The sequence below is a fragment of the Ipomoea nil genome, unplaced genomic scaffold, assembly GCF_001879475.1.
Source record: "Ipomoea nil cultivar Tokyo-kokei standard unplaced genomic scaffold, Asagao_1.1 scaffold1043, whole genome shotgun sequence".
NCBI lineage: Eukaryota > Viridiplantae > Streptophyta > Magnoliopsida > Solanales > Convolvulaceae > Ipomoea > Ipomoea nil.
In genome coordinates this window covers 397004-422074 of record NW_017617471.1, presented here as the reverse complement: position 1 = coordinate 422074, position 25071 = coordinate 397004, and the positions used below count along the sequence as shown (strand labels likewise).

Sequence of the window (25071 nt, the reverse complement as noted above, 5' to 3'; positions counted from 1 at the left end):
TATGTCTCGGGAGGTGGTGATGATATATATATATATATATATATATATATATATATATATATATATATATATAAAGAAGTATATTGGCAGTACATACGACAAACATGAGGCGGCTCGATCATCGATCTCCCACCATTATATTCATGTTTTGGCGGTACGTACGGTTACCAATTCAAAGTTAAGGGCAACTCGAATCCTTTGGCACTTCTACTCTATTCCGTAGCTTAGCTTGAATCTCGTACCAGTTCAAGGATTTTTGTTTCTTGTCTTCATGCATATATGTTTATCGTTGTAATAATTATATATGCAGATATGCTATGAATGTTTCCAGGTTTAACAATGGCAATTTTACTATTATGATTCAGGCATTCAGCTCAGCTGACATTATTTTCAAATTTTCAAAATTTTAATGGAATTCAACTACCAAATTGCTTCATCTCCAAGCAACACCGTCGACTTTTTATTTATTATTTACATATTCAAAATCGATCGTTGATTTTCAATTCACATATTAGTATTAATATTATTAAATCGTTGCGGCCGAACTCTAAAACTCCATTATATTTATACTAGCGGCCGGTCAATTTTCATTATTTAATAAAAAATGAATTTATTTCAAATACAACAATTCGAAAAAAAAAAACAGTGGACGGGAAAAATTACACAAACCCACAACAAAATTAACTTTAAAAAATCATCTTTAATTTGCTTTGAGAAATTATAAGGGATAAACTAATTCAAAGTATTCGTATATAGTTAATCAGCTTAGATTGAGGAAATTGAGAAAGTAAATAAATAACTCTCAGATCGAGGACCTAATCAAGTTGACAAATCATGATCCTCGTGCCATATGGCATGCATGCATTAGCAAAGTGATCATTGACATTACAAAATTAGTTGTTGACATTTTACAAATGGCATTTCAATGGTTTTAGTTAAACAAGGAACACTCATATATAGACTTTTTGAAATATAATGAAGTTTTTTTAAGATCTTAAAATAACATTTTCACTATTATTAAATAATTATTAATTCATGTTTTCAGGAAAAAATATTTAATTCATAATCAATTCCAAATCATGCATGACTTATTTACCTTTATATAATATATATATATATATATATATATATATATATATATATATATATATATATATGTGTGTGTGTGTGTGTGTGTGTGTGCGCGCGCGCGCGCGCATGTGTAAAAGGTCATAAATAATGTAAAATTAAAACTATAAAGTATAGTCATATATAATATGAAGCTATATATAATCACTTAAGAAAATTCTATTACACATCTCGATAAATCAAGTATCATCTCTCACATCTCAAATTTGTACTTGATATCACAACATTTTTATTTTAATACTATTATATTTTTAGTTTTATAATTTACATTCTTCATGATAGTATTATATATATAATACATTGAAAAATGTATAGTATCAAACTAAAACTACATATAGTATATCAAAATTGAAATTCAATAGTGGCAAATTAAACATTATTTAGGGTACCTTACCTAGTTCCCTCTTTATTGTAGTGCATAATTTCTTGAATCAAATCTAAAATGTTACCATGTGAAGGGCCACCAACATCCATGGTCCTCTTTGCTACCAAACCAAGTTCTTGTGCTTTCTTTCTTCTTTCTTCACCTTCTTCTCCCCCATCCATAAGCTTCTCTACAGCATTTGCAACCTCATCTTTCACCACCAGCACTCCCACTCTCTCTTCCTCACCCCACCTCACCGGAAACTTGACGCCGACACCAACCCCAATGCCCCAAACCTCCACAATGATCTTCTCATTCAAGAATTGCTCGGCAAACATGGGCCAGGTGATCATAGGGACACCAGAACACACTCCTTCTATAGTTGAGTTCCACCCGCAATGAGTCAAGAATCCCCCGATGGCTGGGTGGGACAGAATCAGCACTTGCGGTGCCCAACCCTTGATCACAACACCTCTCCCTCTTATCCTCTCCTCATATCTTTCTTCTTGAAACCATTTTTCTAGCTCGGCAGATCTCTCATCATCCCCTGCCTTTATTACCCAAATGAAAGGGTGATTGGAGGCCTCCAAGCCAAGTCCAATTTGTATCAACTGTGATGGAATCAGACGGCATTGGCTGCCCAAACAGGCGTAGAGGACAGTCTTTGGTTTCATGGAATCAAGCCATTCCAGGCAGTATTTTTCATCAATTGATGCTTTGTTTCCCCTGTGATACATATCCACAACATCTCTGTTGCATAGTGAAACCGGTCCAATGCACCACACCTATAATTGGTAATAAATAGAAATTAATAAATTAATGCTTATCATCCTCAACACGCAAAATTTTAAAGATGCGATCAGTGTAACACTTTAAATATAGGCTATATACAATCACTTATAATATGTGTAATTGCACCTCAATAGTGAAGAGACATATATAAACACTATTTGGTCTAACTCGAAAAGTTATTAGTTGTAACGAGTATAAAAAGGCACCTGGACCTCCGTGCTAATCAACACCTAAAAACCCTAATTAGATAATGTGTTTGTGTGTGTCTACGTGTGTGTCCTTGCTAGCAGGTAGTAGCTAAACATACTTTAATAAAACCTTTTTTCTGGGACGAGCCGACCAGGAAAGTCTGACCCGAGGGTGCAGTGATGAATAAACTCTGCATTGTGATCTTAGGGTCAACCTAGATGGCTCAAATCCAGAAGACTAATAAACCACTTACATTACGAATTAAAATCGTAACCTTATAGTTATCAAAGACGAATTTGAATGGGTTGCCCAAAAATAATAATACCTTTTTGTTAACTGCCTTTTGGTAAGCTTCTACAAAACTATGTTCGAGTTCTTGGGAAGTGTTGACCACCACACCATAAGCACTGGACTCAGCTTCGTTCTGATTTCCGCGAATATCATCCAGGTCCGGCAGAGTGACGAAAGATCCCGGCAGCTGAGCTTTGGCGATATGAACGTTCACCGGCAGGCCGGGGATGGGGAATTCCTCCATGTCTGATTTCACGGAAAGGTGAGGCTTATGCACCATAATGTTGTGCGAACTCAACAACGAAAAACAACCCATCCCGTGGAAAACCAGCCTCGGCACCTGGAACTTCCTCGCCGTTTTCGCCGTCCAGGACAGACATTTGTCCGATATAATGCAGCTCGGCGGCGAATTCTCGAGTTCTTGTTCCAGATACCTCTCCAGCGGTGCTTGTAGGGCGTCGAGAGCGGTGTAGAAGTTTCGTATAAGGTCTTTAGAAGGAACGCTGTCAAGATTCTCGCAGCATTCCGGGAGCCCCACTTCTTGGCAGGGGAATGGGATTTCCAGGAGGTGAATTTCCAGGCTGGCTCGCCGGAGATTCTCCGAGAATCTCGACGCGTTGTGCGGGGTGGTGACGAGGCTAACTTTCACGCCGCCGTGGCTGGCCAACAGCCTGGCCATGTCGATCATGGGAATCATGTGGCCTTGCGCCAGCAACGGGATTAACACGAAGTGGAGCTTGCGTGGTGGATTATTGTTAGTTGCCGCCATGGACGATGAATCAAATCAAGAACATTAAAAGTTTGTTTCAGTTTGATGTAAACTATGTACTGCGTTAGTGGTTGTAGTTGGAATTTTAGTTGGGATAATGTCATACCATGTTGGTTTATAAGAAGACTTGCATGGGCCAACATCCAAGTTGTTGTTTACCAGGTCTTTAATTACTTTTTTTTTTTAATTTTTTTAAATATTGACTCGTTATTTGCTCCTTATCTCCTTGTAATTCATTGGAAAAATCAATTGCTACGTCAATCCGCTTGACTTAGAGATTAGAATAATGAGATCATGGTTCACAAGTTGCTTGAGCCAATAATCTGCGTATTAATCACGTACGATTCTGTTTATATTCTTTCTATATCTAAATAATTTTACGATAAATAAAAATTTGCACGATCTTGATAATATATTTTGCACTATTTTTATTGTCCACGTATTAATCACGATTGTGTTTATATTAATATATATACAAAAATTCATATATGTCGTTCTATATTATTTGTTACTTTATAACTCTATTTATATACTAATTCAATCGGTGTATCAATTATCAACCACAATTGTATTTATAGTCGAGATTCAATTTGAACGATTAAGAGGTAATAATAATGTGCATAACTATGACCTTGTCATGTAGTCTATGAGTTTAGGTGACTTGTAATATGTTAATGCCAAACTTTTGATAATGTTCTTACACTGAGTTCTTCTTTTCTCTCTATTTCTCTTTTCCATATATTATCTTATTATTTCAACGTACAAATTATCATACAAATGATACAATTATCCCGATAGACTTGGACTAATCGAAGGCGAAATTATAATAGGTAGAAATTATTTAATTAATAAAATCATAAAAACACATTGCCGGTGGCCGGTGGCCGCTGGGCGCAGGTAAAAGTGCAAATTCGACCACTGGTTTCATACATCAGATTTGAAAGTACGATGATTGCGGATTATGATGTCAATGATTTGCGTACATCATTGAATATATTTATGACATTACCTAGAAGGTTGAACCACGGTTTTCACAGAACACATGACTTGGTCTTTTTCTAGACAATTATTAGATTCTCTTCATTTTTCAGTTCAAACATACAAACTAATTAATATTCGACGGCTGTGTCCTGAGGATTGCATAGTTGGTAAACTAATCCACATAAGTCTTGCTTTCAACGACAGTTTAGAGATTTGAATCTCATTAAAAATTTGAAACAACGGAGGTGTGGATCATTCAGTGTGGAGAAGGGTATCATGCACACATAAATGATATTAACTTGTTGGGTTTTAATCTTGGATCGATAAATTAATAATGTATATTTGTTCTCTGATCTATTAAAATTTAAGTCAAACTCATATATAATTAAGTTCAAGTCTGACTTTTCTTTTTAAGATATCAAAAAATTGTGTAAACCATTATACTTATAATTAAGAATAACATGAAATTTTTTACTACTAAAAAATCTAAAAAAGTTGTAGTTGTTAAATTTAATCTTCTAACTTTCTAGAAGTTGTAAAATCTTTTTTCAAACATACAATAGTACAATACCAACTACATACATGCGATGCATGCATGCTAGCTTATCCTCTTCGCATCAACCTCAAAATGCCACTTTTTCCTTTGTATTGGTTGTTAAATTTTTAATCTTCTTAATTTCCTTTTTTTATACAAGTTATAATTTATGTTGGAGCCCCACGTCAGCGTAGCATTATGTAATCAGAGCACCAAGTCACCAACTAACTCAATATTGTACTCTTCTTTTGTAAACAATAGTATCATATATGTTACATACATATATAACCTACAAAATTCTCGCTTAAAACTTACTTTCAACGGTAGGATAGAAGTTTGATTCCTGCCTCGAATATTAAGGGATTGAATTTAGGTTGGATTCTTTAAACCATAAATGTACAATTTAGTTATGAATTTTAAAGTTAAATTGACCCGATCGAGCCTATTATGGTTTTATTAAACAAGATCATGAATGAAATTTACCGTGTGAACATCGTTTCACTAATAGGTCTTAATAGTCTTATCAATCTTTGTCCCAAAAGGTTAAATTTCTAACCTAACCCCCCCTCCACCCCAAAACCTGATCTGATAAATTATTTGGGAGAATGTAAATCAGTGTAGCTTAGTGACTCAACAGACATGCTCAAATGTTGATATGCATAAGAAATATGTCCACTTTAGACATAATCCTCGCACTATGGTTGATAACATGGCTTGGAGTTGACTCAATTCCTTGTTAGCACCATATAGCAAAGTACCCACATCATGCCCCTCAGCATCCAGTTGTTATTACAGTGGACCATGGTCTTCAAATGGAACTGTAGTAGAATTAAAATGATACTTTAGTGTTGCTATAATGAAATTAGTGTGTATGGAAAATGAAACTAAAAAACATAGCTCATTCAATAACATATATTGTCAAAACTGCAGTATAATTAAAATGATATTTTAGTACTGCTATAATGAAACTAGTGTGTGGGGAAAATGAAATTAAAATCCAAAGTTAATAGCATAAATTGTCAAATAAAGTTGAAGAGTAATTAAAATAATATTTCAGAATTACTATAATAAAATTGGTGTGTGTGAAAAATTAAACTAAAAAAATTAATGCTCATGCAATAATGTATATTGTCAAATGAAATTGCAGTATAATTAAAATAATACTTTAGTATTACTATAATTAAACTAGTGTGTTTGGAAAGTAAAATTGAAAAACATAACAATATTGTTAAATGAAACTGAAGTGTAATTAGAATGATATTTACTCCATGGTCCATGTAGCGCTACATAGACCATGGTCCTCAACATCTACTCTAGTCATTAGTTTCGTGTAATTGGGTTGGCATGGTCCAATCTTCTAAGCCCAGATTAAAGTTGCATGTATGCCCATATGGCTGCCCCAATATCAAAAGGCCATGTTCCAAAGGCCAAATTATGTCGTGGACTCGTGTCTACTATGCATTATGGACACGAATCCAAAATGACGGCATTCCAATTTAAAAAGAACTTTTGATTTTGTCTCGCCGTTATGGTGTTAACGGCGTTATTCGTTTGTGGAATTATGAATGTACAGTTATAGAATTATGAATATACAGTTATGGAATTATGAACACAGAGCTCTGACATTATGAACTTACGATTATGAACATATAGTGATAAAATTATGAACATAGAGCTCTAAAATTGTGAACATAGAGCTTCAAAAATTATGAATGTATAGTTATTGGATTATGAATGTACAATTACGAGATTATGAATGTACAGTTATGGAGTTATGGAATTATGAACACATAGCTCTGACATTATGAACTTACAATTATGAACATATAGTGATAAAATTATGAACATAGAGCTCTAAAATTGTGAACACAGAGCTTCGAAAATTATGAATGTATAGTTATTAAATTATGAATGTACAATTACGGAATTATGAATGTACATTTATGGAATTATGAATGTACAGTTATGGAATAATGAACACAGAGCTCTGACATTATGAATTTACAATTATGAACATATAGTGATAAAATTATGAACATAGAGCTCTAAAATTATGAACATAGAGCTTTGAAAATTATGAATTTACTTTTATTGAATTATGAATGTACAGTTATGAAATTATGAATGTACAATTATGGAATTATGAACACAAAGCTCTAAAATTATGAACTTACAATTATAACATATAGTGATAAAATTATGAACATTCATATGACGAAGCGGTCTGAAATTAAAAATAAAAATTGGTGGAAGATAACGGTGTCACTTACGGTACCGTTCCGTGTCCATAATGTATGCTAGACACGGGTCCATAGCATAACGATTGCAGATGCGTTATGTCAATAGTTATGCTGTGCATCCGTATGCACCATGCATGGTGCATACGGATGCCAAAACGATGTCGTTTTATTAAAAAACGCGCGTCTCCCCTTTTAAAAAAATCAGGTTCGATTCCCAGCAACAACATTATATTGTTCATTCATTCTGGAATTTTAGTTCATAGATTATGGAATTATAGTTCATTGATTATGGAATTATAGTTCATCGATTATGGAATTGTAGTTCATCGATTCTGAAATTTTAGTTTATAGATTATGGAATTTTAGTTCATTCATTCTGGAATTTTTAGTTCATAGATTAAATTATGGAACTATAGTTCATCGATTATGGAATTATAGTTCATTGATTATGGAATTATAGTTCATCGATTATGGAATTTCAGTTCATATGTTGTTGCTGGGAATCGAACCTGATTTTTTTTTTTTAAGGGGAGACGCGTGTTTTATTAAAACGACGTCGTTTTGGCATCCGTATGCACCATGCATGGTGCATACGGATGCACAGCATAATTTGCCGCGTTATGTTGGCTTATTAGCGGCCCAAAAGTAAAGCCCATGTATAAAATTCCTGTATAGAATTCACCACGATATTGCTATAAGTAACCCTCAGCCCTTTGTCTCTCTTTACTTTTTACTTTCTTGAAATTTGAAACAGAAAGCGAAATGGCGGGCCTAAAGCGATTCAATTTGCGCGTCACCGCATTTATAAAATATGGAGACGAGTTTTCCCTCCCCGGCTGCCCTCCTCCGTAGGGCTCGGCGGACCCTCCACCGTCGGGCATTGTTGCTGATTCTCCGGCCTCGCACTCTGGCGATATTCACGGTGTCCCTTCCGGCCGCGACGTTATTTGGCATGTCAAGCATGTGCTCCATCTCAACTAAAAGTCTAAGCTGATAGTTGGATTGCACATTAATGGCTACATGCTCAACACGCTCCCTCACGTGTGCGGTGGGTTCCAAACAACCCGCTGACGTTCGAACCCATGATCTTTGGTCTGGCTCTGATACCAAATTGACTGGCTCTGATACCAAATTGAAGCATGCGCTCCATCTCAACTAAAAGTCTAAGCTAATAGTTGGATTGCACATTAATGGCTACATGCTCAACACTCCCCCTAACGTGTGCGGTGGGTTCCAAGCAACACGTGGACTGTAGTCGCTTATCGGGTAGCGCTTCGAACCCATGACCTTTGGTTTGGCTCTGATACCAAATATTTCAAAAATCATCGACACAAACACATGCCCACAATCCAACAAGGCATTTACTAGGCCCGCCTCTAATTTTACTTCGTATTCTTTGCCAGACCATATTTCACCAATCCCGAACATAAACACATACACACAATCCTGCAGGGCCTTTTCCTTTTCCAATAATATACAATAAAAAAAAAGGTTGATGGGACGATGCATAGGCCAAATAAAGTGGTTTCCATTAGCCTTCTAGCCAAAGCACCAATATATTTACATTATAGTTGACTTTTTGAGACAGATTTCTTTATTAGCTGACTTTTGCATGCTTACATCATTATAAGGAGTGAGGTATCTATCGATCCAAGTATTGGTTATCCCATATATTTTGATTTTATTAATAACAACTATTCATATATCATCATTGTTACATTATTGTTAATTGTACGCTAATTAAACATGTTTTTAATTTAGATTATTGAATGATTAAAAAAATATGACATAAATCTTTATTATCAAATAAACCTGATAAAAAAACAAATTCAAGTAACAACGGCTCTTTTTCTCTACGCTCTTGCAAATAGAACGGAACCCGAGCTTTACGCTCGAGGCTCGAGCCTATATAGAGAGTAACCGGCTCTCTCTCTCGTCAGTTTCTTGAAATCTGTAACAACAACAAATAACTCGAAGATTCGAAATTCAAATTCAAGTGACGGGGTTCGTACATGACGACGGCACTCCTCCTCCGCAGGGTCCACCGGCTCTTCCCACCCCAGCGGCAGCGGCGGTTCTTCGCAACCACCGTCTGGTATGTCCCACACTAGCGCCCCCCTTTCTCTACCCTCTCAATCTGCCCTTGTCCCGCGTTTTCCTGATTCTCCCGGCGGCGATGGCGATATTCGTCGGCCACTCTCTTCCCACACCGGCGCCCCCAATTCTACCGCCATCCCTTCTCAATCTGAATCTGGCGGCGGCCTCGCACTCTACCACCGTTTTCCTATTACTGATCAACAGACTCTATCTCGATTCCTCCGGGACGGTTATTGGTGGGTCGGGATATCGTTGGACGCAGGGAATGACGCTGTCTTGACGTACCATCATTACCTGGCTAGGGTACGCAATCGTGATAGGGAACTGGAGATGATACATAACCGCCGCGCTCTCCCCTCTCAAGGCCGTGTCCCTTTCTACTGGCGTTTTCCGTCCCGCCTTTGGCGGCGACGGCGGCGGTATTCGCGATGTCCGGGACTTGCACTCTTGCGGTGGCACGGTGTCCCTTCCGGCTGCGGCGTTATTCGTCATGTCAAGCATGTGCTTCATCTCAACTAAAAGCCTAAGCTGATAGTTGGATTGCACATTAATGGCTACATGCTCAACACGCTCCCTCACGTGTGCAGTGGGTTCCAAGTAACCCGCTGACATTTGTACCCATGACCTTTGGCTTGGCTCTGATACCAAATTGACTGGCTCTGATACCAAATTGACTAACTCTGATACCAAATTGAAGCATGTGTTCCATCTCAACTAAAAGACTAAACTGATAGTTGGATTGACCCTAAACCATAAACCCTAAACCCTAAACATGTTTTTAATTTAGATTATTGAATGATTAAAAAAATATGACATAAATTTTTATTATCAAATAAACCTGATAAAAAAACAAATTCAAGTAACAATGGCTCTTTTTCTCTACGCTCTTGCAAACAGAACAGAACCCGAGCTTTCCGCTCGAGGCTCGAGCCTATATAGAGAGTAATCGGCTCTTTCGTCAGTTTCTTGAAATCTGTAACAACAACAAATGACTCGAAGATTCGAAATTCAAATTCAAGTGACTGGACAAAGCAGTAGCGGGGGATTTGATCTGTCGTTTAAGATCTTGTTGGTCGGGGATTCGGGAGTAGGAAAAAGTAGTCTGCTCGTCAGCTTCATTTCTAATGCCGTTGACGATCTTGCCCCTACCATTGGTACGCCACTTCCTTCCTTTTACCTAGCTAATCAGTTATAATAGGTTTGATCTTGTGATATGGACATTGGAACCTGCTAGAGCTACTACAGCTCAGCATGAGCTTCTACTGTATCTGTTTGTATATTTTTATGATTTGGAAATCAGTTACTATAATTAAGTATGTCCTTTTAAACTTCACGAAATTGCATTTAAATCCGGTAAAATTTGTAAAAAGTGAAAGCTTGATGTCCAATTTCCATGTTGTAGTTGGTGGTTAATAAAATGAGATTGAGGATTTCTTGAATTTGGCAATGGGACAAATTTCCGGTAGAATCTTTTAGTTTTTAATATTGTTGCTTTCTGCTCTTTTTGTGAGCTAGCTGTTGTCTGATCTGGGGCATAAATTTGGAAAATGCAATCTAATAGCCACAATGTAGTGTAGTTGATAAGAGTGGCGAATAGGTTTTGGCCGGGTTGTATTTTGTCTAGTTTCTAGTGTCATATTGTTATATTATGTCTTTGAATGGTGATTATGAAGTTATGGAGCTTCTGTAAAAGCTGGATTTGTACTTCTTGTGAAGTGTCTTCTTTTGGTCCATGATTTGATTTCGACATGGGCCCAACATATCCTAAGTCATTTTAAAATTCTACTTCAAATGCCATTTTCTGTTTACTAAATGAACCATCACTCAAGGAGTATCCTAGTGAACGAGACTATTACATGGACGAATTAGGAGAATAGAATCACAATTAAGAAGATAAATTCACAATTAGTAACTATAGCATTTAACCACATTAGTGTACTATGAATCCTTATAAAGTCTACATTTCTGCTTATACTTGGTGTTGAATTTGGGACCTATTCTTCTTTGCTTTTGACAGGTGTTGATTTTAAGATGAAGACACTCGCTGTTGGTGGGAAAAGACTGAAACTTACACTTTGGGACACAGGTATTGGAAATGCAACCTTTTGTTGTGTTTTACAATTCTCTGGTTTTATAGTGCTGCATAAACTTTTTTCACTGTTCTAATACAATGTACACTTTAATAGACTTCTTGAACAATATCCTTTTCCTCTGAACCAAAAGAAAGATACTACACATTTTTCCCCAGATTTAATGAACTACCTAATTCTGAATTTATAATTTCTTTTGCTGCCGGACAGGAGAGGTTCAGAACATTGACAAGCTCTTATTACAAAGGTGCTCAGGCAATCATTCTTGGTATGTATGGAATATGTCAAGGATGAATTGAATGGTTTATTGCTTTTCTATATAAAGAGTTCTTATCCTTGTAGAGAGATGCTAATTGGTCCTTATAAGGTGGTTAACCATAGACAGCTACATCCTAAAAATATTTGCACATGATAGGTTTTCATTTTCATTAAATTTCACTTTTTTCATCCTTATTCCTTATAACAATCTATCAACCAAGCATGTGATTGCTGGTCCAAATCTTAATCCTATCATTGCTGATCTTTATTCCAAAATTTATCCTGGCTGTCAATCTTTCATGTCCAAAATTTGAACCAAACAACCTAGGTGCATTCATGTGGAACATCTCTTTTAGCTTCTACTTTTATGCAGTTTGGTATGATGCTTGGTAGACATAGGCAAAACAATCTCTATAAGTTCCTTGTAATGGCAAGTCTCTTAGTTTTCATTGAAAGAGTTGTATTTTTTTGTTCTCTGTAGTTTATGATGTGACAAAGAGAGTTACCTTCACAAATATATCTGACGTATGGGCAAAAGAGATGGAGCTTTACTCAACTAATCAGGATTGTGTCAAAATTGACTGGCTCTGATACCAAATTGACTGACTATGATACCAAATTGAAGCATGTGTTCCATCTCAACTAAAAGACTAAGCTGATAGTTGGATTGCACATTAATGACTACATGCTCAACACTCACCCTCACGTGTGCGCTGGGTTCCAAGCAACACGTGGACCGTAGTCACTTATTGGGTTGCGCTGAGATTCAAACCCATGACCTTTGGCCTGGCTCTGATACCAAATATTTCAAAAATCATCGACACAAACACATGCCCACAATCCAGAAGGGCCTTTACTAGGCCCGCCTCTAATTTTACTTCGTCTTCTTTGCCATACCATATTTCAACAATCGCAAACATAAACACATACGCACAATCCTGCAGGGCCTTTTCCTTTTTCACATCTAATTTTACTTCTTCTTCTTCGCTAGAAAATATTTCAACAATCCTAGATACAGTCACATGCACATAATCCTCCAGGACCTTTTCGATTTCCACCTCTAATTTTACTTTTTTCTTCTTCTTTGCTATACTCCTGTGGGACTCGGTAATCTCCGCCGGGTGGAGGAGGAGATGAAGAAGGGTCGTACAGATATGGGTATGAAAAAGGCTTGTACGAATTGGAAGGACGATACGAAAAAGGGACGTACCAAGGAGAATATAGAGGAGGAGGAGAATGTGGAGGAGGAGGAGGAGCGCCATCGCCAGGTATTCGCACATTGAGGTATGGTGCAATATCTGCCATGCCTCTCAATATTCTTCTACTCAATAATGACTCCCATAAATATCTATCTAATGTGGCTCTCAATATTCTGATCTTCTACTCAATGGCTTCCATGCATAAATATATAATGTCCTAAATAAATCTCCTTTTCTTTCAAAAATAAAAATAAAACTCTAAAAGATAACGATACAAATATATATAAAAGATCTATTTCTACATATAATTTAGGTAATTGAGTCCAATTCTATTTGTATATTTTTTTTAAGGGAAAACAATAGATATTATTAAAGCAAATGTTCAATACAAGGAGGAATCAAAGATAACCAACATAAAGGATCAGGTTGTGAACGAGCAACTCTTGCTAACGCATGAGCAAACTTATTCGCTGATCTCGGAATAAATTGAATAGACACCGATTCAAAGTGTCGTTGAAGTATTATGCACTTATTTCTATATATAATTTAGGTAATTGAGTCAAGTTCTATTTCTATAATTAATTAGGTAATTGAGTCCAATTCTATATTTGATTAAAAATAGTCAAAAAAAAATTGTATACTGTTTATATTTCGTATCAAATACATTAGATATATACAAATCTAAATAGAGTCAATTAAGCCCTTAAATAGAACAAAAAAGTGTGGATAGTAGTTTTTTCAAGATAAGTATTAATAACTTGAGTAAATTAATGTAAGAAAGATTACAACAAAATATTTTAGTTCATTCAGGGATTAATCGGTAAGTAATAAGGGAATATAAATCGCCTTGGATCAAAATCGCATAATGAAAAGTGACATACAACACAACCAGTGAACGGTGTCACTTACGGTGGAAGATAACGGTGCCACTCACGGTACCGTTCCGTGTCCACAATGTATGCTGGACACGGGTCCATAGCATAACGATTGGTTCCAAAGTTAGCTTTACACAAGTTAACTTTTGCCTATTGATCATCTTGGTTTGAATCGGTCAGCTATGTGCTTATGTGTAACATAAAATGGTTTACATTCTTGTGGTCCTTTATCAACTAAAGTCATATGACGAGTTTTATTCAGAATACACTTCCGTTGTGGGTTTTCCGGTAAATTAAAATTAAATTATGAGTTTCATGTTAAATATAGTATAGCTAAAATGGATAAATGTATTAAAATTAAATTTTAAATTAAACCACAAGAATTGTCCTGAATAGTTTATAAGTGTTGTAAGTAAACTAAAGAAGATTAATTAACAAAATTTAATGTGGAGATGAATGCATGGCGCAAATGTTGTGATTGTGACGCAAAACAACAAAGTGGATAATGTGGGAGGTACTATACGCTGAGTTTGCAAATTAAATTATTTGTCGACATAAGAGGTGGCAAGCTTTCAGTACTCTTTATTGTTCTGGAAACGAACGTACATACACCTCAGACCACAGTCTGCAATAACTTGTACTAAACGAAGTAGCAGCGCAATGCTAAGATCAATATTTATTAGTATCTTAAAAATTATAGTTCGTAATAAAAAATATAATTTTATTTCATTATATTTCTATCATATCTTTTAATGGCAAGGTATTAGATTTAGTTATTTAGGAGGGTGTTTCAATCAAAGATTTTAACTTTCAAATATTTATAAGGAATAAGGTTCAAATTGACCATTGAACGTAACCTGAAAATGCAATTAGGCCACTGTACGAAAAAAAGATGCAATTAGACCACTGAACATTCAAAAACGTGCAATTAGGCCACTGAACATTCCAAATGTATGCAATTTCACCGGATAGTAGGTTACCATCAATTTTAGCAGGTTACCTGCTTACGTGGCGGCTGAGTTGGCATTTTTAATAATTTTTAAATAATTTGTAATAACTTTTAATAATAAATTTTTAAAAAAAAATTGAAAATAAATAAATAAATAATTTTTTTTAAAAAAAAATTAAATTTGTTTTAAATAATTTTTTTTAAAAAAAATTATTATTAAACTTTATTAAAAATTATTAAAAATGCCAACTCAGCTGCCACGTAAGTAGGTAACCTGCTAAAATTGATGGTAACCTGCTATCAGGTGAAATTGCATATATTTGGAGTGTTCAGTGGCCTAATTGTACTTTTTTTTCGTTCAGTGGCCTAATTGCATTTTCAGGTTACGTTCAGTGGCCAATTTGAATCTTATTCCTATTTATAAAAGTCAAAATCGAATACAATCAAACTTTTAAAATCGTTAAAATATTTTAAAAATCTAAAAAACTCTTAATTGAATACACTTCTCTTAAATTTCTGTCTAACAATCTCCTAATAATTAATTACTGAACTTATCCTTTGTCCATCTCTACTAGTAAACTACTAATTATTAGATCTAGTTTTTCACTGGCTTTCGCCCAACATGGTGCGTGACAAAGTTTTTATTTCTTTTCTTTTGAAAACCCGTGACAAAGTTAATTAATTTTAGATGGTCATGTTGTCGCCGTTACGTTTATCATATCCCAATTCCCAATCACATGTCCATAGTGGCAACAACGTTTGCGGTGGTGTTGTTTAAAAAGTGCAAAACCAAGGGGAAAATGGCACCTCATGAAACAAAAAAGAGTGACAAGATAATCGAAATGACGACAGAGATATTCTTTTTACAATCACGGCCCACATAGCACTGTGCGTCTCGCGCCTTCCAAAATGATGTCGTTTTGTTAAGATGTTAAAAAAAATCTTTTGTTTTGAATACACATAAACTCATAACAGAATACACATAAACTAACATAATACATAATAATACACAAATTATTATCTGAATACACATAATGGTGTTTGGTTAACATAATACACATAAACTCATAACACAATACACAAACTTTTAACTGAATACACATCATGAGGTTTGATTAACATAATACACATAAACTCTTAACTGAATACACATAAACTCATACAATTTTAACTGAATACACATAATAGGGTATGGTCTGTTCGGACGGACGAAGTAACGTCAACAAGAAACGTACGCATTTTGTGCTAGACGTACATTTCTATGTGAGCAGTGGTGCACGATATTAATTGCCTTTTTTTTTTTGCCGTGATCAACTCGGCACGTGGAGGCCCAGCATCAATTATTGGCTGATTTCGTTTACGTATCTTTTAGGTTTAATTGTTTAAACCCCTTGGATTTGCCAATTTTGACAAAGATGACATTCTATTACTAAATGTTAATTTTTTTTATTTTTTTTTTCAAACTCTCCTAACACCTTATAATCATACGATTTATATAGGGAGTGTTTGGTAAAGGTATGATTGAGTTAGGTGGTTTAACTAATTGATAGCATTAGTTGATTGTAGAAAATTGTTTGGTAAATTAGTTGTTAGTTGATTACATACAAATGACTTTCTCAAAAAGGTAATCGAAAGAGCTACTTTGAGTAGCTTTTTGAATTTTAACATTTTGGAGCAATAAGTTGTTACAGAAAATTAAGTAATCAAATGCTAATATTGATTGTTTAACTAAGTCAAACAGTTAATAATGATCAAATAAATTAAAATTAATTGACAGACTAATTATTTTACTAAATAGGACCATTGTCAATTAGAGCTCCTCTTCACTATCTCGTATGCCAAGGACTATGTTCCCTTATTGTATATGACATAATCTGATAATGATATGAACATATTATATACACCAATAATATACGAAAATTTTATTTTTTTAGTTGAAATGTCTTGTATTATTGTCACTATCAAAGACTCCATATATATCAGTCTGTGAGGAGATTATATTGGACCATCCATTGAATATACAATGTATAGTCACAGATTTTATATTGCTGCAAGTTTAAAACGTGAATAGATTTACTTAGCAAAGTTTGGAAGGTGACATACAAATTGGTTTTAATTATAATTTTAATATGATCCATTAGGCACCAACAGACGAGGCAAATTATTGTATGGATCATGGTCCACACAGCTGTGTAGATCACAGTTCAAAATAATATGATGTCGTTTTTAATTACATTAAAAAAGAATTTCATTTGTCAATAACGGTGAATAATCAGCCGATTATGTGCTAGAATAATGAACTTTCTGGAGTAAGATTATGTATTTTATGAGTTATAATAATGTACTTTATGCTTTAGAATAATGTACTTTATGCTTTAGAATAATGTACTTTAAGAGTTTACGATTATGTATTTTATGAGTTATAATAATGTACTTTATGCTTTAGAATAATGTACTTTAAGAGTTATAAAAACGTAGGTTGCAGTACGTAGTGGAGTTAAGGAAGAAGCAATGGAGAAGAAAATCGCATGAAAAAAAAAAAAAAAAAAATTAACAGTGTCGTCTCCCTGAGGTCTACGCAATAACAATTAAACGGACAATGGTACTTTTAATATACCTAATCTAAGCTTGAATGTTTTTCATTATAGGCTTGTACGTTTAGTTCCTAGAGTACAGTTAGTTTAAGCATGTTTCTCTTGGCTTATATTGTTGGTCTGTTGCTTTAATATCCATATTTTTGTAATTTCAATTTTTTTTTTTTTGAGAAATGGGTCAAATAGACTCTTAAACTTTAATCTAAAGGTCAATTAGGTCCTTAAACTTTTAAAAAGTTCAATTAAACACTTAAACATGTCAAATTGAGTCAATGAAGCCTAAAAACCAGTTAAATATGTCAAATTGGGTCAATGAAGTCCAAAAACCAGTACATAACCTGTTATTACAAGTTATTTCAATTTCGACGACGAATTTCGGCCACCGATAACAAAATCCGACCACCGGCGACAATTTCCGGTCGTCTTCCGAGAGAAGACTACCGGATGGGCGCCTTCTCCAGTGGAGAAGACGGCCGTCTGGTCGTTTTCTCCATTGGAGAAGATGACTAGATCTGGTCTGGTAATCTTCTCCAATGGAGAAGACGCCTGGGTCTTCTCCACTAGAGAAGGTGGCAGACGACCGATCGTCTTCTCCACTGGAAGACGACTGGACGGTCGAAAATTGTTGCCGGTGACCGGATTTTGTTGTCGGTGGTCGAAATTCGTCATCGGTGTCCGAAATTCGTCGTCAGAATTGAAATAACAGGTCATTTACTGGTTTTTCGGCTTCATTGACCCAATTTAACATGTTTGAGTGTTTAATTAAACTTTTTTAAAGTTTAGATAGAGGCCTAATTGACCTTTAGGGTAAAGGTTAGAGCCTATTTGACCCTTTTCTCTTCTTTTGTTTTTACCCTTTCCTTGTACGATTTCCTTAGGTTTTTTTTTTTTTTTTTTTTTTTAAACCCCTCATCTATATGGATTAATTTTAATAATATTAATTATGGAAAATCGATGCTAGTAGATAGAGAGTAGTCCCTTCTTGTCAAAAACTAGACACATGCAAGGACAAATGTTTGCAGAGCTAAGATATTCTTGTATGTTCTTATTCAAACTCCTTCCATTTAAACCAACACTTTTTAATTTGGTCCAATTCCATTTCTACTTCCACATTGTTTAACCCCTTCTCATTGATGACAATGCAAAGGACAATGAGAAACAAATTTGTTGCCCCGGTCAATAAGGGTTGGCAAGTGGATAAAACTTATTATTATATCAAAATATTAAAAATTTGATTATTATTGTCAACATCTTCTCGATTGAACTTGTCATACGCATGACTTTCGTAATGTGATATACCTTTTATGCATGTATAGTTTGAGAGCTATTATACAATAAATTTACCTTTACATACCTTTAAATAGTAACTACAAATTTTTTCGATCACAAAAAAAAAAAAAAAAAAAAAATGCTACTATTATTTAAAACTTAATAATAAATACATTATTATTTTTTAATTAAAAGAGGCAGGTACTATTATTTAAAACTTAATAATAAATACATTATTTTTCCATCAACTTCCTCTTCCACAAAATTATATTATTTTGTCAATACTACAGTTTCACCGTACCTCGCAAGTTGCATCGATCACATCTTGGATAAGTAAAGAGATATTGAACGAAGAAGACCCTCCTTCTTCTCCAGCCATCTTCGCCATCTCTGCAAGTTTCTGAGCTCTTTTCCTCATCATCTCCTCTCCTTCATCGCCCATTAGACAATCTATGGCGTTCTTCACTTGCTCTCTCTTCACCATCACCCCTTTCTTCTCTTCTTGCCATGAATTCACGCCCACTTCAACGCCAACTCTCACCCCAATCTTCAAGACCTTCACGATGAACTTCTCGTTCAAGAATTGCTCGGCGAACATGGGGAATGTGATCATGGGAACGCCGGCCGATATGCCCTCGAGAGTCGAGTTCCATCCGCAGTGGGTCATGAATCCTCGGATGGACGGGTGGGATAATATCTCGAGCTGTGGAGCCCAACCTCGGACGATCAACGCCCTTCCTTTCACCCTCTCTTCCAGCCCGTATTCTTCCAACCATTTCTCGACCTGCGAGGAGAAGTTGAGGCCTCGGATGACCCAAATGAAGGGCGAGTTTGATGCCTCTAGCCCCAACCCGATTTCTTTTAACTGGGAAGGTGAAATCTGGCAGAGACTGCCGAAACAAGCGTATATGACGGAGCGTGGTTTCATGGTATCAAGCCAAGGTAAACAGTCTCGGTCGGAGGAGAATCTGTTCCCTCTGTTTCGCTTCTCGTCGGTTTCTCTGTTGCAGAGAGAAACCGGGCCGACACACCATACGGCTCTCCGGAGTTTCTTGTACTCGTTCACGTACCACGGCTCCAGCTCCTCGAAAGTGTTGATAAAACTCCCACGAGCAAAATTATGAGTCTTTTTGATTCTGTCCATAATGCTCACCCACTTGTCGGACTGTTTCACTGTGTTTTCAATAAGCTGACCCTTGCGGAGTTCTATGTTGTCGGGGACACGAGGGACGAAGAACGTGTCAGAATCGGTGTCGGCAGCCTTAGTCTCCTTCAAGATATGCGAGACGACGTTAGTGAAACAGGAAACCGTCTGGAACACGTACCTCGGAATGTCGAACTTTGTCGCAATGTCTTGCACCCAAGAAAACACGCTGGTATCCACGATGCAACTCGGCTTGGGGTCCAGCCTCGACACGATTTTCTCCAGCGGTTCTCGGAGCAAGTCGGAGGCTTGGAAGAAGTCGATGACGAGATCCATTGAAGCGAGGGAATCCATGTTTTCGCAGCCTTGGGGCAGGCCGGCTTGTCGGCTGGGAAACTCGAGGGTGATTAGTTGGATTTTGAGGTTCGATTTCGCCGCATGAATCTTGACGAAGTCGTTGTACCTGTCGGCATTGGAAGGTGTGGTGATGATGGAAACGGTAACGCCGCGTTTGGCTAGCAATTTTGCAAAGTCTGTCAGGGGGATTATATGGCTTTGCGACATTAGGGGTATCAAGAGGAAATGAAGCTTTTCCATTTGGGGAGCGGAAGCGGCCATTGTAGATAGAACAGCTTGACACAGAGAGTGATGTCTGCAAAGAGTTCAAGCTAGCTATATATATATATATGTGTGTGCGCGCGCTCCTATCATTTGAGTATGGCGTAATACCATACGCCATTTTGATATACGCCCTGTTTGGTAAAATGACTGTTAGCTGATAGTTGTTTACTGTTAGCTGATTGTGTTAATTATAGGGTATAAATAGTTGATAACATTGGCTGATTGTAGAAAAATGTTTGATAAATTAGCTGTTAGCTGATAACTGTTTGATATAATTTCTTTTCTCAAAGAGCTAATTGAAAAAGCTGCTTGGAGTAGCTTTTTGAATTTTAGCCTTTTGGAGTTACAAAAAGTTAATTAATCAAACATTTATATTGATATTTTAACTAAATCAAACAATTAATAGTGGTTAAATAAGTCAAAATTGGCCTATAGGCCAATTTTTTACCAAACAGGGCCATAGGCATTTATGAATGGCGGATTATGAGTGGGGTCCACTTGCAAATAACCCATATCTCAATTAAATAATAACCATATCTTTATATGGGTGTTGGTAAATTGTATTGAGTTATTAATGAGTTTAGCTAGTTAATAGCTGATAATGTTGAGTAAATTAGCGATTAGTTAGTTCATAGTTGATTACATACAAAATGACTTTCTCACAAATTTTAAGTAATTTTTGAATTTTAATGTCTTGAGCAATAAATTTTTATAAAAAATTAATTAATTAAATATTCATATTGATTGTTTAATCAAGTTAAACGGTTAATAGTAGTCAAACGAGCCAAAATTAGTGATAGGTTAACTATTGTGCCAAATAAGGCTATAATATTTTTTTTTCAAAAGAATAATCGAATTAAACAATAATTATATAATTACTTTAATTTATATGCATTTCAATGAAATTTTTTTTAAAAATAGTAGATCATACTTTTTAGCAATGTTGAAAAAATTGCTAGGCGCCCTTTAAGCGCCTGGGGACCGTCTTCAGCGCCTAGCGGGCGCCTATGCACGATTTTTGCAACACTACTTTTTAGATTACAATAACATAGATTCGAGGTGAATTAGCTATGCTTATGAAACGTTTGCCTAATCTTTCTCCCAAGAGATTGAATTTTACACCTAAGGGTATTCTACACTCTGGCTCGACAGAGCATTTGGAAGAATATAAATCACGGCGATTCAATGGCTCGGCAAATATGGCTAATGCTAATGCGCACAAGAGATCTGCCAACTTAATTAGGCATAATTCTTACACTGTCGCTCCAAAGTTCGAACTTTGATCTTTTCTCCAAAATACTATCTACTAAATCAGTAAGCTAAGTCCATGCGGGCAACGTTTACCTAATCCTAAGAAAGCCGCCTTTGGCGTGTTCTATAATCGATGTGTTCACTTTCCCAGTTTCCCAACAGACATGCCTCTCCCTTCCATTTATCTCTGATGTCCATTGCTATCTTGCTCACCCAATTGAATTGGCCGGTAATCTTGTTTGTTCCTTGAAAATGTGGTTGACACCCACAAATCATATCAATAATTCATCTACAGGTCAATATGATGGACCCGATCGAAGTTATGTTAGTCCATGAATAATGCATAAAGCAACTACTCCACATTTAATTGTTTCGTGTATTACATCACTTACTCTAAATTGGAAGAACACGTTTTAGTCTTTAGCATTCACAATTATTAGGCAATTTTAATTTATAATTGTGAGTTGAACTTAAACTTGTCTATGTGATATGTCTACATTTTTTTTTTTTTTTTTGACGAAGAAGGATATTCTAGAATGATAGTGATATATTTAAAGTGAATAGTTAATTTAAGGAGTAAAAATTGTAATTAAAGTAAAATAAAATAAGATAACAAAAGTTAAGTAGATTGTAACTAAATACATCTCTGTACTTTTTTAAATGAATAGTCATAGGTTCAAACCTCAATAACTCAATAAAAAGCTAACGATACTAAAAGATAAAAATAAAAAACTTTACACAAAATGACATGACAAACAAACTATATATTTAAGAGCAAATAGTTTTTTAAATAAACAATGGACGGGCTCATAAAGCCCCACCAACCTACACAAGACAAGTTAAGAAAAATAAAATCACAAAACTTGAGAGTGACAACTGCTACACAAAATGACATGACATATATATATAAGCTAGGTTACACAAAGTTTCACTCGATCAAAGTTCAATGCTGCATATTATTAATTATTTTGTGCTGATATGATGATTTGTTGGATTAATAGTGTGAGGTTGAGGTGAGAAGACCCTCCAACTTGCACTGCTTTCTTGGCCATTTCTCCTACTTTTCTAGCTGCTTCTCTCACTCTATTCCCTTCTTTCCCTTGCTCCATTGCTCTTTCAATGGCACTCCTCACGTTTTCTCGCCCAACTTTCCGTTTGGACCTGTCTTCCTCTAACATAAACATTATCGACTCCGACCCGACGCTCACCCCTGTGCCTATTACATTCAGCACAAACTTTTCATTCAAAAATTGTTCTGCAAATAAAGGCCACGTTATCAGTGGCACACCAGCCGTTATCCCTTCTAAAGTAGAATTCCATCCACAATGCGTTAAGAATGCTCCGATTGAAGGGTGAGACAATATTAATACTTGTGGGGCCCATCCTCTGATTAAGAGACTTCTATTTTGAACTCTTTCCTCGAACTGATTCTCTGATATCCATCTTTCTACCTGTATGTCACAATATGAAAATATATAAGTGGATCTATCTCAAGAAAATTAAATTCTTTCAATTTTCTTTTTATAGTTAGTGTAATAATAGGGAGTATATATTAAATTAGTTATACATACCTCTAGTTGCTTATCTCCGGCTTTCACAACTAGTATGAAGGGACGATTTGAATCCTCCAAGCCCAAAGCTAACTCAATGAACTGCGCAATCGTAAATCGAGCGAGGCTTCCGAGGCATGCGTAAACGACACTCCCTGGCTGCCGAGAATCGAGCCATTTTAGGAAATTTTCTTGGTCGATTGAGGTTGTCGGGTTCCCCCTCTGGGCTTTGTCTACGCTATCCTCGTTGCATAGCGACAGCGGTCCAACGCACCAAACATTCTTCCCACCTTTGACTTTCCGAAACTCCTCAACGTATTTCTGTTCCAACTCCTCAAAACTGTTGATTATATATCCGTAAGCGCCGGCTTCGCTAGCTCTTATCTGTTCCCGGACATCGCCCATGTCCAACGTCCCGGGATTGAAAGCTCCCGGCAGCTGCGCCCTCCTAACTTCGATTCTGTCCGGCATGTCGGGGATTAAGAACGGCGCCGTTTCAGGAATCCGGTTGTCGTCCTGGAGAATATACAGGTTATGAATAGACATTTGACTGAAACAGCTCATGCCGTCGAACAGGATCCTCGGAATCTGAAACTTCTCCGCCGTTTGAGCCGTCCAGTGGATGTTTCTGTCGCAGATAATACACCTCGGCCGAGGGGTAATCTCTTCGATAATCTTCTCGGCCGGATCTCGTAGCTTGTTGATGGCGGCGAAGAAGTTGGTGACCAAAAAGTAAGACGGCAGCGCATCAAAGCTCTCACAACCCGCCGGCAACCCGGCCTCCTCCGCCGGAAACTGGAGCTGGCGCAGCCGAATGAGGAGGCCGGAGGAAACCGCGCGGTCTATCACCGCCTTGAACCGGGTGGCGTGGAGAGATGTTAGGAGTATTGTAATGGTGACGCCACGGCTCGCTAACAGCTTGGCCAAGTCCACCATGGGAATGGTGTGGCCTGGCGCCATTAAAGGTATCAGAACAAAGTTTATCTCTTCGGAACAAAAAGCCATTATTCAAACGGGTATCGGAATCAATGCTCGGAGTTAATCCGTCATGCAAGAATATATGAAGGGTGATGGGTTTAAGGAATCTTATATGTAGGCGCTGCGCTTATAATGATGAAGTGGACGATGTAAGAGCTTACATGTGTCATGTGAGAATATGCTGGTAATTGGTAAAGGCCATAGTAACTGGGATCTTTCGTGTTTCTTTGTCGTGTACCCTAGAAGAAGAGTTAGCTAGAGTTGTACACGCATCTTATCTCTAGCCACCCGTATATATGTGACCAAACAAATATTATCTACAAACTATGATCACTTCATTCATTGGAAGCAAAATTTTATGCATATCAAGTAATCTCTTTTAGTGTGTATGAACACGGGTTGTTTATAGTTAATTTGTCGATTCAAATCAAGAATTCAACAAGATTAATAAGTAGTTACTATATAGACAATCCCAACTCAAAGTTAAATTTGTAATTTTATAATTAACAAAATTAACTATTAATAAATTTAATTACGATACAATTGGTCTAGTATTTGCCTGCTCTTGATATAGGGTTTACCTAGCTAGTTTGGTTATTTCTAGTTTTTAGTTCTTTGTTTAATTTCCTCCATTTTTTTTTCTTTAAACACTATAACAACGACAAAACAGATTTGGAGAGTTATCTATTGATTATTTGCCATCTTCTAATAATTCTTTGCCAAGTTACAGAACAAAAAACTTTCTGTTATCCACTCAATGTATTTCCTTATTTAGTTACATGATATATATTGCAAAATATTTTATAATATCTACTGAGCGAGATAAAAGAGGCTGCTGGTCCCAGATCAGATGCAAATAATCGTAATGGGTGCAATGTAACATGCATCGTGCAGGTGCAGGGTGCAT

At 36.2% G+C, this 25071-nt stretch overlaps 3 protein-coding genes across 3 annotated transcripts; all 3 read right to left on the bottom strand.

Moving 5' to 3' along the window:
* Positions 1-1518: 1518 nt before the first annotated feature.
* On the bottom strand, positions 1519-3602 carry LOC109181095 (UDP-glycosyltransferase 73D1-like). The gene is made up of 2 exons (XM_019330849.1): positions 2799-3602; positions 1519-2277 (listed from the first exon to the last, which is right to left on the bottom strand). The coding sequence occupies exons 1-2, from the start codon at positions 3531-3533 to the stop codon at positions 1519-1521; spliced, it is 1494 nt and encodes a 497-aa protein (XP_019186394.1). The 5' UTR covers positions 3534-3602.
* A 15266-nt stretch (positions 3603-18868) lies between these two features.
* LOC109182369 (UDP-glycosyltransferase 73C5-like) lies at positions 18869-20429 on the bottom strand. The gene has a single exon (XM_019332532.1). It carries the CDS (start codon positions 20380-20382, stop codon positions 18913-18915), a length of 1470 nt encoding a protein of 489 aa, XP_019188077.1. The 5' UTR covers positions 20383-20429; the 3' UTR covers positions 18869-18912.
* A 1951-nt stretch (positions 20430-22380) lies between these two features.
* On the bottom strand, positions 22381-24247 carry LOC109181006 (UDP-glycosyltransferase 73C6-like). Its single transcript, XM_019330753.1, has 2 exons — positions 23208-24247; positions 22381-23087 (listed from the first exon to the last, which is right to left on the bottom strand). Exons 1-2 carry the CDS (start codon positions 24189-24191, stop codon positions 22596-22598), a joined length of 1476 nt encoding a protein of 491 aa, XP_019186298.1. The 5' UTR covers positions 24192-24247; the 3' UTR covers positions 22381-22595.
* Between the last annotated feature and the right edge of the window lie 824 nt (positions 24248-25071).

What these genes read in the sequence shown, in the direction of transcription:
- LOC109182369 (XM_019332532.1), bottom strand. Translation starts at nt 20,382, where the DNA reads ATGGCCGCTTCCGCTCCCCAAATGGAAAAGCTTCATTTCCTCTTGATA.
- LOC109181006 (XM_019330753.1), bottom strand. Translation starts at nt 24,191, where the DNA reads ATGGCTTTTTGTTCCGAAGAGATAAACTTTGTTCTGATACCTTTAATG. An exon ending in CCGGAGATAAGCAACTAGAG is followed by an intron (nt 23,088 to 23,207) that starts GTATGTATAACT and finishes TGTGACATACAG; the next exon opens with GTAGAAAGATGGATATCAGA.
- LOC109181095 (XM_019330849.1), bottom strand. Translation starts at nt 3,533, where the DNA reads ATGGCGGCAACTAACAATAATCCACCACGCAAGCTCCACTTCGTGTTA. An exon ending in AAAAGGCAGTTAACAAAAAG is followed by an intron (nt 2,278 to 2,798) that starts GTATTATTATTT and finishes TACCAATTATAG; the next exon opens with GTGTGGTGCATTGGACCGGT.